The sequence below is a fragment of the Eptesicus fuscus genome, chromosome 14, assembly GCF_027574615.1.
Source record: "Eptesicus fuscus isolate TK198812 chromosome 14, DD_ASM_mEF_20220401, whole genome shotgun sequence".
Classification (NCBI taxonomy): Eukaryota; Metazoa; Chordata; class Mammalia; order Chiroptera; family Vespertilionidae; genus Eptesicus; species Eptesicus fuscus.
The window spans coordinates 40,564,987-40,581,536 of NC_072486.1; the positions used below are offsets into that span (position 1 = coordinate 40,564,987).

The following is a 16,550-nucleotide window of genomic DNA, read 5'->3' on the forward strand; positions in this document are numbered from 1 at the left end:
GGTCTGAGATAAAATGTAGATGGATCAGAAAGGTTTGTTCAATTCCTGTTAATTGGAGTTGATGCCCATTATTTTTATTATTTAAAATGTGTTTTTATTGATTTTAGGGAGAGAGAAGCATTAGTGTGAGAAACATTGGCTGTCTCCTACACCACCCCTACTGGAGGATGGACCCTGTAACCCAGTCATGTGCCCTGACCCAGAATGGAACCTGAGATCTCTGGATGCTTGGGATAATGCTCAACCAACTGAGCCATACAAGCCAGGCTCTATTCTAAAAGAAATGATTCAAAATAGTGATATGCCTGGCCGGTTTTGCTCAGTGGTTGAGCATCGACTCATGAACCAAGAGGTTGCGTGGGTTGCAGGCTGATCCCCAGTAGGGGGTGTGCAGGACCAGCCAATGGATGTTTGTCTCTCATCAATGTTTATCTCTCTATCACTCTCCTTCCCTCTCTAAAAAAAAAAAAAAAAAAAAATAGTGATTGAAGAAATCTTTAATTCTGGAGAATGAATGCATTATTTTATTTGAGATTAGAATAAAGAATTATTGAATAAAATACTGCCAACTTTGTTTTAGTCAAAAAGGATGCCTTATCTGATGGAATACTTATTTGAATGCTAAAAAAATAAATAAAGCAAGCCCTAGCTGGTTTTGTTCAGTGGATAGAGCATTGGCCTGAGGACTAAGGCCCAGTGGGCACTGGTGGTAGGCAACCAATCGACGGTTCTCTTTCTCTATCTCTCCCCCTCTCTCCCACTCTCTCTAAAAATCAATAGGAAAAACATATCCTCAGGTGAGGATTAACAAAACAAAAAATAAAAACAAGAATGAACCAATTTAATAGTCTACTAATATATAAAATATATATGCGATGCCTGCCTGGTGTGGCTCAGTGGTTTGAGTGTCAGTCCCACCCTAAGCCTCCACTCAAGCTACAAAGTTTCAATTATAGAAGGTAAACAAATTCAAACAAATGGCGGCAGAATGGAGCTTGAGAGAGCAGGCCAGGGTTGCCGTCGGCAACAGGGGAAGCAAAGCTTTCCGAACACCCTGGCCGGGCCCACCTGCTTAAGGCAACAAAGTTTCAATTATAACCCCAACACAAATGGCTGCCAGCCTCGGAGGGAGCCCCAGGCTTGGCTCCGCTCCAAGCTACAAAGTTTCAATTGTAGAAGGAAAATAAATTCCAGATACCAGGGCCTCCCCTTGGGTTACCAGGGGGCGTGGCCAGCCTGCAAACCACCACAGGCCCCTCGCTCAGGCTGCCCCACACCCCAAGGGAACCCCCACCTGACCCGGGATGCCCTCAGGGCAAACCAGCTGGACCCCACCCCTGTATCAGGCCTCTATCCTATCTAATAAAAGAGTAATATGCAGATTGATCATCACTGCAACACACAATATAGCTGCCCACATGTGGTCAAAGATCCTGCCCCCATGTGGACACAAGATGGCCACCACAAGATGGCCAGCAGGATAGGGCAGTTGGGAGGCACCCAGCCTGCAAGGGAGGGCAGTTGAGAGGGACCAAGCCTGCAAGGGAGGGCAGTTGGAGGTGATCAACCCTGCAGGAGAGGGCAGTTAGGGGTGACCAGGCTGGCAGAGGAGGGAAGTTGGGGGCAAACAGGCTAGCAGCAGAGTGGTTAGGGGGTGATCAGGCTGGCAGGCAGAAGTGGTTGGAGGCAATCAGGAAGGCAGGCAGGCAAGCAGTTGGGAGCCAGCAGTCCTGGATTGTGAGATCGGGCCTAAACGGGCAGTCGGACATCCCTCAAGGGGTCCCAGATTGGAGAGGGTACAGGCTGGGCTGAGGGACAACCCCCCTCCATGCACGAATTTCGTGCACCGGGCCTCTAGTATAAAATATATATGCGATGCCTGCCTGGTGTGGCTCAGTGGTTTGAATGTCAGTCCTACTGGTTCATTTTCCAGTCTATGTGTTCCGGTTGTGTGCTGTGGGTTCCATCCCCAGTAGGGGGCATGCAGGAGGCAGCCGATTGATGTTTCTTATTGATGTTTCTATCTCTCTCTCTCCCTCTCTCTAAAAAAAATCAATAAAATAATTTATGTATCTATATGTGTGATTAAAAGAAATGCAGGAGCTTTGTTATTATGTTTGATTTTTAATTACAACAGACTTTAACACTACTTTTTGGAAGAGTATTATTTTCTTCCTTTGGACAAATGGAATTTACCAATGAAGTTAATTTCTTACATCACATGTTGAGTCAGTAATTATTTTCTTTTAGCCTGTGATGTTTCAAACTATTCTCCAGAAAGCCTTAGGGTTTTCATGCAACTTAACTGGTATGTGGATGATATACTGATACGCAAGCAGGAACATACCCTTACAACCCTGTTTAACCACAGACAGAAAAATATGTCATAGCAAATATGAGGAACAAATGCCTACTGTGCCCATTAGCAGACATTACTTGTGGCCTTCTCTCATTATACCTGGCTGTGGCCTCCTTAACAAAACACATCAAGTTGACACTAGCAATCATTGAGAAAACTGTAGGATATTAAAACAATTTTTTTTCCTTCTAGAACAAAATAGATGCTTAGATTTCTGTGTACAGTTTGATCTGTAGGAAAGTTTCTGTCAATACTCAAAATTTGAAGGTCACCATTTTAATGCAATTTATAAAATTAAGTGTTTATTTTTGAGGTAATTATAGATTCACATGCAGTTGTAAGAAATAATACAGAGAAATTCTGTGTATCCTTTACCCAGTTTTCCTCAATGATGATAGCATCTTGTAAAACTGTAATACAGTTTCATGACTAGAATATTTTTTTTCTTTGCCCAGATATTTTGTTTTTTTAATTTTTTTATAGAATTTATTGGGGTGATATTGCTTCACAAAACCATATAGTTTTCAAGGATACAACTCAATAAAACATCATCTACACACTGCATCATGCGCCTATCTCCCAAAGCAAAGTCTCTTTCTGTCCCCATTTATCCTCCCTTTGCTCACCTCCACCTACCTGCAACCCCTTTTCCTCTGGCTATTACTAGAGGGAATATGTGTCTATGTGTTATATATATATGTATGTGCTTTTTTTCTTTAATCTCTACCTTTTTTCTTCTAGCCTCTCAACTCCCCCCCTCTCTAACAACTGTCAGACTGTACCATGAATCCATGCCTCTGTTTCTATTTTGCTCTCATTACCAAAATATTGAAATTGATACAATCCACACATTTTTGTTCAGGTGTCCCCATTTTAACTTTTACACGTGTGTGTGTGTGTGTGTATCACCTGTAGGTTCCTGTATCCACCACCATAATTAACATACAGAATAGTTTCATCACCACAAGGATCCCTGGTGTTGCCCTCTTATACTAATCTGTTCTTCTTTATAATTTGTCATTCAAGAATGTTATATAAATGGAATTATACAGTATGTGACCTTTGGGGAGTGGGTTTTTTTTTGTTTCCTACTCAGCATAATTTCTTTGAGATTTATCCAAGGTGTTACATGTGTCAGTAGTTTGTTCCTTTTATGTTGCTAAGTAGTGTTCCATTTAATGTTATTTTCTTATTTGGTAGTTACCACATAGAATATGCAGCTTCAGAATTTTCCTTTTAGAACATGTTGTTGCCCTGGCTGGTTTGGCTCAGTGGATAGAGCGTCAGCCTGTGGACTGACGGGTCCTGGTTTTGATTCCGGTCAAGGGCACAGGCCCAGGTTGCTGGCTCGATCCCCGTAGGGGGAGTGCAGGAGGCAGCCTATCAGTGATTCTCTCTCATCATTGATGTTTCTATCTCTCCCTCTCCCTCTCTCTCTGAAATCAATAAAAATATATTAAAAAAAAATAAAGAACATGCTGTCTCTCATTTTCTTTTAACTTCTCTAACTCTGTTTTCTCCTACTATCTCAATCCCCAACTCTCCCAGGACTGCTGAGAGCACAACTTAAAAGTTACTCATGTAGATAACAGTATTTTTTTTTCTTTAAAATACATTTTTATTGATTTCAGAGAGAAAGGAAGAGAAACATCAGTGATGAGAGAATCATTGATTGGCTTCCTCCTGCACGCCCCCTACTGGGGATCAAGCCCGCAACCAGGCATGTGCTATTGACCGGACTTGAACTCGACCTTCCAATCCACAGGCCGACGCTTTATCCACTGTGCCAAACCAGACAGGGCAATAACAGTATTTTTTACCTGAAATTTTAGAACCCATTGAAATGTGTGGTATTATGCTTTACAGTGCTCACGATTTTTTTTACATAAAAGTAAATTTTATGTGATTATAAGTTTGAAAATTCTTTTTCTTCTGCATTTGTATATGGAACAATACATTATAAGATATATGATTGTGGGCCATATGGCAAGTGAAAAAAGGGAATAGGTAACTGTTTTAAAATGAAATCACTTTTGTTAGTTTTATTCTCTGGTATGAACAAAGAGGAAACTCATTCTAAGAACAGTTTTATGTGTGTAGGAAAAATATATTGTATATTTATACCTGTAGACTCTGATCTAACCAGATTTCAACCACTGAATTGCCCCTTGTATAAAAGGCCACATTTTACTAGATTTTACACCAGAGGTTAGTGATCTCCAACATTTTGGGGCATAACAGATACTAATAAAAAATAATAGGTAGTTCGAGCTGACGGGTTACGAGGTCCACTTGTTTCGTTTCTTCCTCTTTCACTCCACGCTCCCGGCGGCGGCGGTGCGAGCCTCCTCCGGGCCTGCCGCCCTCCCGCGCTCCAGCCTCGCTCGCCGGCGCGCCCGGGTTCCCAGGCAGCCGGCGCCCCACGCCCGCTAGCGCCCAGCACCGCGCCTGCCGCTCAGGTCCAACGTAGCGCCCGCCGGAGACCCTCCCCGTTCCCGCGGCGCGGCACCGGGAGCGGGGCGTCGCAGCGGCCCGAGGGGGAGCGAGCGAGGCCGAGGGGTGGTTTGGGTTAGCGGTGGCGCCGCGAAGATGGTCGCCAAACAGCGGATCCGTATGGCTAACGAGAAGCACAGCAAGAATATCACCCAGCGCGGCAACGTAGCCAAGACCTCGAGAAATGCTCCCGAAGAGAAGGCCTCCGTAGGACCCTGGTTATTGGCTCTCTTCATTTTTGTTGTTTGTGGTTCTGCAATTTTCCAGATTATTCAAAGTATCAGGATGGGCATGTGAAGAGACTGACCTTAAGATGTTTCCATTCTCCTGTGAATTTTAACTTGAACTCATTCCCGATGTTTGATACCCTGGTTAAAAACAATTCAGTAAATCATCCTGCCTCAGAATTATTTTTCATATCATCATTCATGTGTCATTCCAAGGTTTTTTCACAAGTCATTCCAAATTTTCTAGTCCATACCACAGTGCCTTGCAAAAGCACCACATGAATAAAGCAATAAAATTTTGATTGTTAAGCTACATTAGTGGACCCTACTTATTCAGTCATTAAAGAGTAAGTTTTTTAATGTGGTTATTAAGACAGTATACAGTATTGGTAATTAGATTAAGTCTGTGAGGACAGGGTCTAGATTTTGTTAAGCCTAATGAGTACATGCAGTTAGCTTAATTTAAAATTTGGAATCTTACGGTTTTTATATAGCTAGGCACTTATTACAATATCTTGAATTGAAAGCACACTCCCATATAGGGTCATGGACCTGTGCTGTAATAAGGTGCTTATAAATGGAACAACTATACAGTTAGCCTAGTTTTCCCACAATCTATAGCACCTAGGAAATTCTAAAAGCTTCTAAATGCCTAATGTAAAAGATGCTTATAGCCATGTTTACTTTAATATTATTTCTGTTACACTACCTTGGATTTTGCATGGGTGAATATACTAACCTGAGATATCATAAGAAAACAACTTGGTTGAGCATTTTGTAACTTAGTCACTTCAGTTTCACTAAAAGCTATCATGGTGGAGTAAAGTCAGGGAAGGTTTTGTTTATCTCACCAATGATTTCATCAGAATTACTTTAATGTATCAAAGGGGTCTACTATGGTAGAAAAAAAAATAATAATAATAATAGCAATGGGCCCGGTCCAGCGTGGCTCAGTGGTTGAGTGTGGACCTATGAACCAGGAGGACACCATTCAATTCCCGATCAGGGCATGTACCTGGGTTGCAGGCTTGATCTCCAATGTGTGGCATGCAGGAGACAGTCGATCAATGATTCTCTCTCATTGATGTTTCTATCTCTCTCTCCCTCTCCCTTCCTCTCTGAACTCAATAAAAATATGTTTAAAAAATAGCAGTGGTGCATTAAAAAAACTGGATAGTATTGAAATTAAATATTTTAATTTGAGGCTGTCAAGGAGTGGTGATGGAGTATACAAGTACTTTAGCTAGTTGCAGAATTGGCGTTTAGAATACCTTCCCAAAAAATCTGGTAGAAAGAATGGTACTGCACTAGCTCTGTAGATAGAGTGTCGGCCTGCAGACAGAAGGGTCCCAGGTTCGATTCCAGCCAATACCTCAATTGCAGGCTCCTCCCCACCCGGGCCCTGGTCAGGGTGTGTGTAGGAGGCAACCAATCGATGTGTTTCTCTCACATCAATATTTCTCTCTGTCTTTGCCTCTCTCTTCCACTCTCCAAAAAATCAATGGAAAAATTTCCTCAGGTGAGGATTATAAAAAAAAAAAGGTATCCCCCTTAAATAATGCCAAACAAATAGATCACTATATTATATTCATACATGTATTTTTTAAATTAATGGACTTTATTTTTTAGAGCAATTTTAGATTCACTTTAGAATTGAATGGAGAATACAGAGCTCCCAAATACCTCCTCCCCATACAGGCACAGCCCTGCCCACCATCAGCATTCTTCATCATTATGGTATAGTTGGGTGGAATTGTACTGAACATGATAGTGACACTGTGAAATTCTCTTTTAGTGCATGAAAATGTGCTTTTTGAACATTTAATTTTATATATAGGTTTCCATTTTTCAAGTAGGTCCACCAACATTAACCTTGACTACAAGAAGACAGATTTTTCTAGAGATTTTATTTGCTATGAAAATAGTAGTGTAAGTTGAATTGGTGAATTTCTTTGTTTCCAGGAACCAAATGGTTATTTAAGGGAGACCCAAGTTAAGTTTTTTTTTCCAAGTTAAAACGTAACTGGGTAGATAGGTAGTTTTTGCTTAACAAATAGTTCTATTTATAAGGAATTGAATATACTTATGCATGCATGGTACTCTCAAATTTGGAGCATGGTTCCCTTAATATATGGGTTGCTTTCAGTTCACCAGTGAGGTATCTGTTTGTTTGTGAAAAGATTGAGGAATTTGAATATCTCTATCCTTTTATTATGTGCTTTGCACCATCCCTGAAGTATTTTAAGCACAAATTTTAGCCTTTAAACCCATGCATCTCTACTTTGGTAGTGTTTAAATGCATTGTTGTGAAATGGATTCATGTTTATAAGTAGACCAGGTTTGGGAAAGGAACAAGGTTGGTTTTGATAATGTTCTCTCATTTAGTGTGCCAGATGTTCTGGAGTGAGACTCTTACATATTTATTAAATTTCTCCTCTTTTTGAGAGAGACAGTTGTCAATTTCCCCCCCTTAAGTATAAATTCTAGATTATTTATTTAACTAATTATATTTGACTAATTATCTGGAAATTTTTAATTTCAGACAAACATAATGTGTAGGCTCTGAAATCAGACTGCTAGAGAGCAAATCCTGATTCTACTATTTATTAGCTATGGAACTTGGGACAAGTTTAATCCCTCTGCCTTATCTATAAAATGGGGATAATAAATATATGTACAATATAGGCTCTTTGTAAGGATTAAGCATTGTAAGCAATCAATATTTGTTAAAACAGTTATAACCTCAGTTGAGGAGGTTTGAGTATCAATCAGTAAGTGCTCATGGAGCACTGTCTGATACTAATACTAACCCAGTTGGAGAAATACCTAATTCATTCTGTTGTCAATTTTTTTAAAGCGTTTTAGAATCTGATGTTTGTTCTGTTGTTTCGATGATCAGGAATAATCTGTTAATGTACTTGGACTAAGATTTAAACTGTAAGATTATCAACCTAACCTACCTCCATTTGAGTTGAAGCCTAGAATAGTGAAATGACCTGCCCATAGTTTCATAGGTAGTAACTTGGTAACAGGTCTTGATCAATCAGTATTATTTTTATTATACTTTTAGTCAACTGCTAGAAATAAAAAATCTTAAATGAATATGGGGGCAGTGTAATTTCTAATCCTCCTATATAATAAAAGCCTAATATGCAAATCAACCAAATGGTGGAATGACCGATGGAACGACCCATTGCTATGACGCGCACTGACCACCAGGGGGCAGATGCTCAATGCAGGATCTGTCCCCAGCCCTCAGGTCCCAGGCCAGCCAAGGTGGTTGCCAGTGGGGCCCCTTCTATTGCCCCGCTGGTTGCCCTGCAGAGGGAGGCAACTGGCAGTGGTGGTGGCTGGGCTGGCGAGTGGGTGGCACCAGGCCACCAAGGCGGGGGGGCCCCCAGTCGCTCCACAGGTTGCCCCACACATTGGCCCTGATCGCTAGGTACCCTACCCATGTATGAATTTTGTGCGCTGGGCCATTAGTTTATAATGAAATCTCTGGTTTGTGGTCCCTTACAATTTCTTTCAAGTTTCTTTAATTCATTTCTATTAGTAATTTCAGTCCAAAATTCATCTCTTTATTCTCTTAGTGATACATGTCGAAAATATAAACATTGTGTAAGGTGCTTATAAAGGACAGAAAGGTGATAATAACCCTTTCCTCAAAGAGATTATTTTAGATGGGGCACTTGTATTTGTAATGTTGGAGGAAAAATTTCCTCATATTTTCATCCTGTCTGCCTTTGAGTATCATATTCATCTTTTCAGTAGTACTTTTTGTTTTCTGAACTTTTTAACATAGTCTTAAAAGCAGCTTTAGTCATCCAGTTTTTTTTTATAAGAGTGTTTTCTAATTTAATGGCTTTTCCTTGCTTTTTATCTTGTTTTTCCTACTTTAGGGTTTTGTTTATTTTGGTATTGTTGCATTGTTTTGGCTAAATCTGTTTTTAATATTGTATTTTCCCAGTTTGCTTTTAGTTTGGTTTGTTTTCTAGCTTTAATTGTTGCCTTTACTTGTGTTTACATTTATAAGTATAAAAAAGTAAAGAATAAATTTATTTCCTTAAGAATTAGCTGCTATATTTGTGTGAGTCCCTTTGGTTTTAGGTGCCATGTTTGACAAAAGTACCTATAATTTTATGCCATTTAAAAACAGCTCAATATTCCTATGTTCACTTGGTTTCTAGGTCTATTCTGGATAGCAGGTTTTGTGAAGACATTTATTCTTTCTTGGACCTCAGATTTACCAGACATCTCATGGTATTTCCTTTTATATTATTTTTGTAAAGGTTGTCATTTATTCTCAGTGTATTTTGTATATATTTTACTTGCCAGTTGGATAACTAGGTTTTTTTTATTCACATATAAGATGTGAAAGCTTTGTGCTAATTGTTGTTCCTCTAGTTATACATACAGTGTTATAAGCTCACATCTTTTCTGCTTACTACATTGGTTTCCTCTTATTTTTTAAGGCACAATTATTTGATTCTAATGAATTTATGATTTTATTAAGTATCAACTGGATTTTTAAACTGTGAGTTTCCTGGGTATAGAGTTTTTGATATAGTGAAGTTATTTGCCAACTTAGGGTCTCAGTAGATATGACCTCTTGTCTTCTGACCTCTTGTGAGCAAATTACTGAGTTCTTCTCTATTGAATCAAACTCAGAGTCTGTGATTCTGTTTCAGATGTGGTGATGTGTCTTTGTCATGGGGATGAGCTGTGTTTTTAGAGAGATGCTTTTCTGGAGAAGGTATCATATAATTGTTTTTGTAGCACTTAATTGTATAGGTTGGTAACTCGTTTGATTAATGAAGCCAGAGCTGCAATTTTACCCCAGGTGCTCTAATTCATTCACCAATATTTTGTAGAATAGCTTTTATGTTCCAAAAACTGCACGAGGGCTTGAGAGACAGGCAGTACTCACACAAATATAAGCTATTGTCTGAAATAGGCTTATGACAAACTCTTTACTGATGTTTAAAAACAGCTTAAATGTAGTGTTTGAGGATTGTATACTTATATAAAATAGGGTGTGCTGCTAAGTACATACTCAAAAAATATTCTTTTAGGTTGGAAATATTCAGTTACCTAAAAGAATACACAATGATTAGATTTCTGCTTCCCATTTTTTGTCTGGCTTTAATGTTTTTATTGATTTTATTTAGAGAGAGAGGAAGGGAGAGGCATAGAAACACTGATGAGAGAGAAACATCAATCGGGAATTGAGCCCCCAACCCGGATATGTGCCCTGACCGGGAATCAAACTGGTGACCTCTTGGTTCATAGGTTGATGCTCAACCACTGAGCCACACCGGCTGGGTATACCTCTGGTTTTAAAAAAAAGCAACTAGGTATTTAACAGCACCTATCTAAAATATAAGATCTCCTATTAATTTAACATAAAGATAAGTAAAAGAAAACATCTACCAACTAGTTGCTACCAAGAGGAAGAAAATACATTTTTTAAATTATAATTGTTATCTGTTATTAGGTCCAAGTTTCCAGCATTTTAAAGATATATAGAATGACAGTTGAATAGAATAAACTTACAGTTTTGTATATTGCTTATATTTTGTCATTTGGAAATTTTATAATTTTATAGCTTTGTGCAGGTTAATAAATATGGCTTTTATGAAGTAACTCTAATATGGTGACAGGTGCAGAAAAGAAGGTAGGACATTTTTCCTTTTTCTCCTTCTGCTTTGTTTTTAAAGGACTATTTATTTAAAAAAAATTTTTTTTAATTGATTTCAGAGAGGGAGGGAGGGAGGGAGGGCGAGAGATAGAGAAACATCAATGATGAGAGAGAATCATTGATTGGCTGCCTCCTGCACGCCCCACACTGGGGATCGAGCCCGCAATCTGGGCATGTGCCCTTAACCGGAATTGAACCTGGGACCCTTTAGTCTGCAGGCCAACACTTTATCCACTGACCAAACTAGCTAGGGCTAAAGGACAATTTTAATTTGATGGATCAAGCCATAAAAAACATGGCAAGTAGAGAACCATAATTACTTTATTTTCAAAAATTATTAGAAGATTCTCTTTAAATGGGAACTAGAGAGTTTTTCTATCCACACTTTTCTTTGTGTGTGATGATATAAGAGCAACTTTTCTTATGTGGCTATCACTGATTGTTAAATGTGTTTAATGCATTGTATGAAGTGCTTTGCATTCATTATTTCCTTTTCTTCACAGAAACACTAATAAATCCCCATTTTATAAACAAGGAACCTGATGCTTAGGTTTAGTGCTTACATTTTAAACTTTTAAGTACAACTGCCTGTTATTGTATACTAGAGGCCCAGTACAGGAAATTCGGGCATGGGTAGAGTCCCTAGGCCTGGCCAAGCGATCAGGGCCTTCCTTCCCCCGTCTGTCAGCTAGGGTTTCTTCATTCCACGCTGCCCCCTGGTGGTCAGTGCACATCATAGTGAGCAGTCGAACTCCCAAGGGAGCAATTTGCATATTAGCCTTTTATTATATAGGATTTTTATTATAACTTGTAATTTATTAGCTCTTCCCTAGTTTAAAAATAAAGACTAGCCTTCCTGGAGAATTGAAACCACCATTATCACCTTATTTCCCTATTTTGGTATTTTCCCCCATAAGGTGTGAGCCCACAAAACTCCATCATCTTTTAAATAGGAATTAACCCTGAGCAGTTTTTCTCAAGCTTATTTGTAAAAAATTAAAGATGAACATAAGAATTACTACTTGAAGAAACTGCTTTTCATTATTTCAGATATAACATGACAGGTACAGTTTTGACTGTTTATAGAATTATCTCTTATCTGTTTTGTTCCTGAGTTGTCACTGCTGAAAAAATTTTGAGTAGATATTCCACAAACAATATATATAGCAGGTGTTATATAGTGAGTTTAGATTTAAAAGATTGATGTTAAAACAATATATTTTTGTTACTATGGTAAATTTGTTTAAAAAGACACACTTCAAGAATATTAGTTTTCTCTACTAGTGATCTGTAAAAACATGGAGAACCCAACCCCCTCAATGTACATGTATTTCTGTAGTATGGAAAATATCAACCACTGTAAAACAGTTGATTTTATTACAAATAAAATAGCTTTCCTTTATATACATATATAGAGAGTGGAATTGATTAGAATCCTGGTTTTATCTCTTAAACTGAGCAAACTTGATTAAGTTATTTAACCTTTTTTGCTGTTGTGTCCTTTAGTGGTAAAGTGGAGATTCCTACTAGCATCTCAGCATTGTGGGGATTAAAGAGATCATCCATGTAAAAGCTTAATGCTGCTTAGTCCATAGTGAATATTCAATATTTGTTAGTTTATTGTTAGATCACACTGAACAAGAAGACTTGTTTTTGGATACTAAGTGCTGTAAGAAATTCCATTTGTCTTGTAAAATGAATAATATTTGTTGGTTCTTCACTAAGGAATATAAGTAGTAATCCTTTTGGCATTCTAAGTTCATTTCCTAAGGAAGATTATGACGCAGAAACTTTGTTTTGATCACAATCACATAGCTTAATTCCAGAAAAATGAAATTGACTCCTTGAGCAAATTCTAATTTGTATCAATATTTTAATAAAGAATGCTTTCCTCATGTGTTTTATTTACTGTTAATTGTTAAAATGTGGCTGTTGCTAGGACTAGGAAGAGGATTCTTAATTTTTTGTTCTCTTTTCTTTTAAACAGGGTTTGTGGATGCACTTAGATGTTTGCAATGAGCACTGTGGCTGGCATGCCCCAGTGTTTTGGATACCAATGCATAGGACTCCATAGTAATCGAATTTATCAGAGGCGAACGTCATGAGCATAGTGATCCCATTGGGGGTTGATACAGCAGAAACGTCATACTTGGAAATGGCTGCAGGCTCAGAGTAAGTATTTAAAGATTTTTGGATAGGCAAAATATTTCATACAGTTATTTTAGCACAACCAAGCAGTGCTTGATTTGCATTTATATTTTTCTCACTTTAGACTCTTGTCTAAAATAAAATATCAGAAGGTAAAAATCCCTTTAACTAAAATTACTTTTATAAATAACTTTTGAATCAAAATGATGTATCTTTTTCTAATTCTTTTTGTCTTTTCCATTTGCTAATTGTTGACATCAAGAATCAATATATAATTGGTTATTGTTTGTTTAGATTGTAAGATTTGTCATGTTTATATTGGAATATAATTTAGTTTTAAATTTGAATCTTTAATATCCATTTAAACATGGGTGTGTGTTTTAAGTTGAGTAAAAATCAAAATTTAAGTTCTTTTTAAATAAGAAAAAGGGAGTGTTTCCTGCTGTTTATTTTGACATTTTTTGCTTTTATGGGAGCCATTTCTGATGGATTCAGTGAAAGGTTCTTACCTTGCCTCCAGACTATTTGGTCTAGGTGATTGTGTGGACAGATTTTGTTTTATTTTGGTTGTTTTTTTTTTAATAACCAGCCACTTTAATACTAAGTTATTGCTGTGAATATTGAGTGGTTATTTGTTTTTGGGAATTGCAAGGGGTTCAAGTGACAGTGTTGGAAGCTGAAGCATGGAAAGATTCATATGTTCGTTCTCTGATTCAATACATAGTTGCTGAATGGGACTCTTTTTGACCAGAAAGTGGAAGTTAATGGAATTTAAGTTTTAAGGAAATTTATTTTAGGGCTGCTAGAACTGGTGAATGGAAAGGATGAAAAGAATTTACTGTTCCTTTGCTGGCATTTCAAGTGGCCTAGAAGTATTTTTACCACTCCTTCTGCCATTGGAAAAGACAGATGCTCTCTAATATTCTTATAATAGACTATACAGTCCATTTAACTGTATGATTATTGTAATATATTTTTTAAGAACCATTATGTTTTTTTTGGTACTAAAATGTATGAGTTACTTTTGTTGTAAAATAATAGATTCCCAAACAAGGCACTCTTGTAACAGTTAATTGCTGCCCAAATAGGGATACTACTGAGAAAGGAAAGAACCTAGAAGCAGGGCTTGAGAGGCAAGAGGTTTCAAGTCTAAAGTACTAGTCTGTCTTAATGTAAACATCTATCTTTGAGATGCAAATCCATATTTGATAATAGTTATAGGCATTTATTGGTAATAATAAAAGATTCCTGACTTATTAAAAATAATTCAATGGTCTTTTAAATTAGCCTTTTAAGCAATTAATACAAGATATAATTTATGAAATATTACTTACATGCTAGATAGGGATTTTTCTAGTATACAATGTGAGGTACATTTATCTGTGCCTTGTTTGAATGTCTAATATGGGTACTATAAGGCAATTCATGATGAAATTATGAAAACCACATAATTATACAATTAAAAGAGAATGAATAATACATTGAAAGAGCAATGTCGAGGATAGCTTCCTGCCTATGTTCTTTACTAAATACATTTATAATGTATAGAATATAAGTATGATTTATGTTATGGAGCCAAATCTTTTCTGGTATAAATAAGGCCATTTTTATTATGGAAAAATTATCAGTTTCTAGGTAATGATAGAATGACAGTCTTTGAAGTAATTATTTTAGGGAAAAAATTTTTTTTACTCCGCATACAGGTATGTATCACTTGGGCATAGTTTCTCCCACTCAGTGGACACAGAAAGTATAGCTGGTGCCAGTTTTTATTATGGGACAACCATTAGTGTGTTTTTTGGTTTGATTTTCAAATTTTTGAATTCTCTTTTCTTTAGTATAAAACCTGGAAGCTTAAAAAGAGTCTTAAATCACATTTTTTCCCTTCCCACAGAAACAGAAAGCTTTTGGAATTATTTTCATAAGAACATTTGATATAATTAACATGTTGCTTCCTTTCAATTTCAAATACATAATCAAAAGATATTATAGTTGTGTAAGATACAGTCTGCTCAAAGAAGGGTGTATGGGACTTCCCTGTACATTTCTTTGTTTACCTAGTGTGAAGCTACTTAATTTTTTCAAAATAAGATGTTTTTTAAAAAGAGAATTACATTTTATTGTACTCAGGTGGTTATATACTGTTATTAATTACTAGAGGCCTGGTGCATAAAATGCATGCATGGGTAGGGTCTCTAGGCCTGGCTGGCGATCAGGGCCAATCTGTGGGGCAACCAGCGCAGCAATTAGGGAGACCCCACTGGCACCCGCCTTGGCCAGCCTGGCACTGCCCACTTGCCGGCCCCACCAACTGGCAGCGGAGTGGTGCCGGCCCGCTCACTGGCTGGCCCTACCCCTGATCGCCCTGCTGCCACCAGAAGCCTCCCTCTGTGGGGCAAAGCCCCCTGATTGCCCTGCTGCCGTCAGTTGCCTCCCTCTGCAGGACGACCAGCTGGGCAATTGTTGGGGGTGCCCTCTGGCACCTGCCTTGGCTGGCCTGGGGCCTGCAGGCTAGGGGCAGCTCCTGTGTTGAGCGTCTGCCCCCTCGTGATCAGTGCATGTCATAGCGACCAGTCGTTCCACCGATCATTCCGCTGTTCGGCCAGTTTGCATATTAGGCTTTTATTATATAGGATATGTTAGTTACTTTAAAGAGAAAAGATTGTACAGTTAAAATATAGTATATCACTAATAAATTAAACTGATTTAAAATTTAACACAGATGGACCTGGAAATTATTATGCTAAAATGAAATAAACCAGTTAGAGAAAGACAAGTACCATATGATTTCACCTGTATGTGCAATCTAATGAACAAAGTAAACTAACAAAGTGGAGACAGACTCATGGATACAGAGAACAGACTGACAGTGGTCACAGGGCAGGGAATGGAGACTGGGGAGATGGGTGGAGGCATTAAAATAATGGACACAGACAACAGTATAGTGATTGCCACAGAGAAGGAGGGGGTGGAGGGAAGTAGAAGAGGGTAAAGAAGAGATAAGTGGTGATGGAAGGAGATTCAACTTGGGGTGGTAAACACAAAATACAATATGCAGATGATGTGTTGTAGAATTGTATACCTGAAACATATAATTTTATTAACCAATGTCACCCTCCAAATTTTTAATTAAAAAAAAAGAAAAGGGTTTGGATTGAAGTATTAATGTGATTCTTTTTGACTCCCAATTTCTGAGATTACATTTTTACCATCTGTATTTTGCTATAGTATTTGGTAATAATTTCAGTGTCACTAGAGCCACCTGTTGAAAGAATTTATTAATTTGTTGAATTGGTTGGGCACTATTAGCCTGAATTTATATTATTGAAGGTACTGAAATATTTTGCATGTAGTAAAATGTTTTCAGTAGCTTTTTATTTATTTCACTAGAGGCCTGATGCACGAAATTCATGCAAGGGTAGGCCTTCACAGCCCCGGCTGCCTCAGCCCTCGCAGCCCCAGCTTCTTCCAGAAGATTGTCTGGACAGTCATTCCACTGTTCAGCCGTTTAGTTGATTTGCATATTATGCTTTTATTATAGATTTTTCACTAGTGCTCAACATTTTTGCTTATGGTTGCTTTACATTTAATCCACTATCAAGAAACTAATACTTTCTGCTACTCT

At 38.0% G+C, this 16,550-nt stretch overlaps 2 protein-coding genes across 5 annotated transcripts in view; both read left to right on the forward strand.

The window, feature by feature from the left end:
- KMT2E (lysine methyltransferase 2E (inactive)) overlaps positions 1-16,550 on the forward strand; it is a 97,502-nt gene that overhangs the window by 17,974 nt on the left and 62,978 nt on the right. For 3 of the 4 annotated variants that reach the window (XM_028158686.2, XM_008149890.3, XM_054726555.1), the window contains exons 2-3: positions 9,267-9,339; positions 12,765-12,949. In XM_028158686.2, coding sequence (XP_028014487.2) covers positions 12,879-12,949 — 71 coding nt within the window. In that variant the 5' untranslated portion in view covers positions 9,267-9,339; positions 12,765-12,878. The remainder of the gene's footprint in view (positions 1-9,266; positions 9,340-12,764; positions 12,950-16,550) is intronic. The other variant, XM_028158650.2, reaches the window with a different exon arrangement.
- On the forward strand, positions 4,627-5,394 carry LOC103293518 (stress-associated endoplasmic reticulum protein 1). The gene has a single exon (XM_054726558.1). The coding sequence runs from the start codon at positions 4,949-4,951 to the stop codon at positions 5,147-5,149; it is 201 nt and encodes a 66-aa protein (XP_054582533.1). The 5' UTR covers positions 4,627-4,948; the 3' UTR covers positions 5,150-5,394.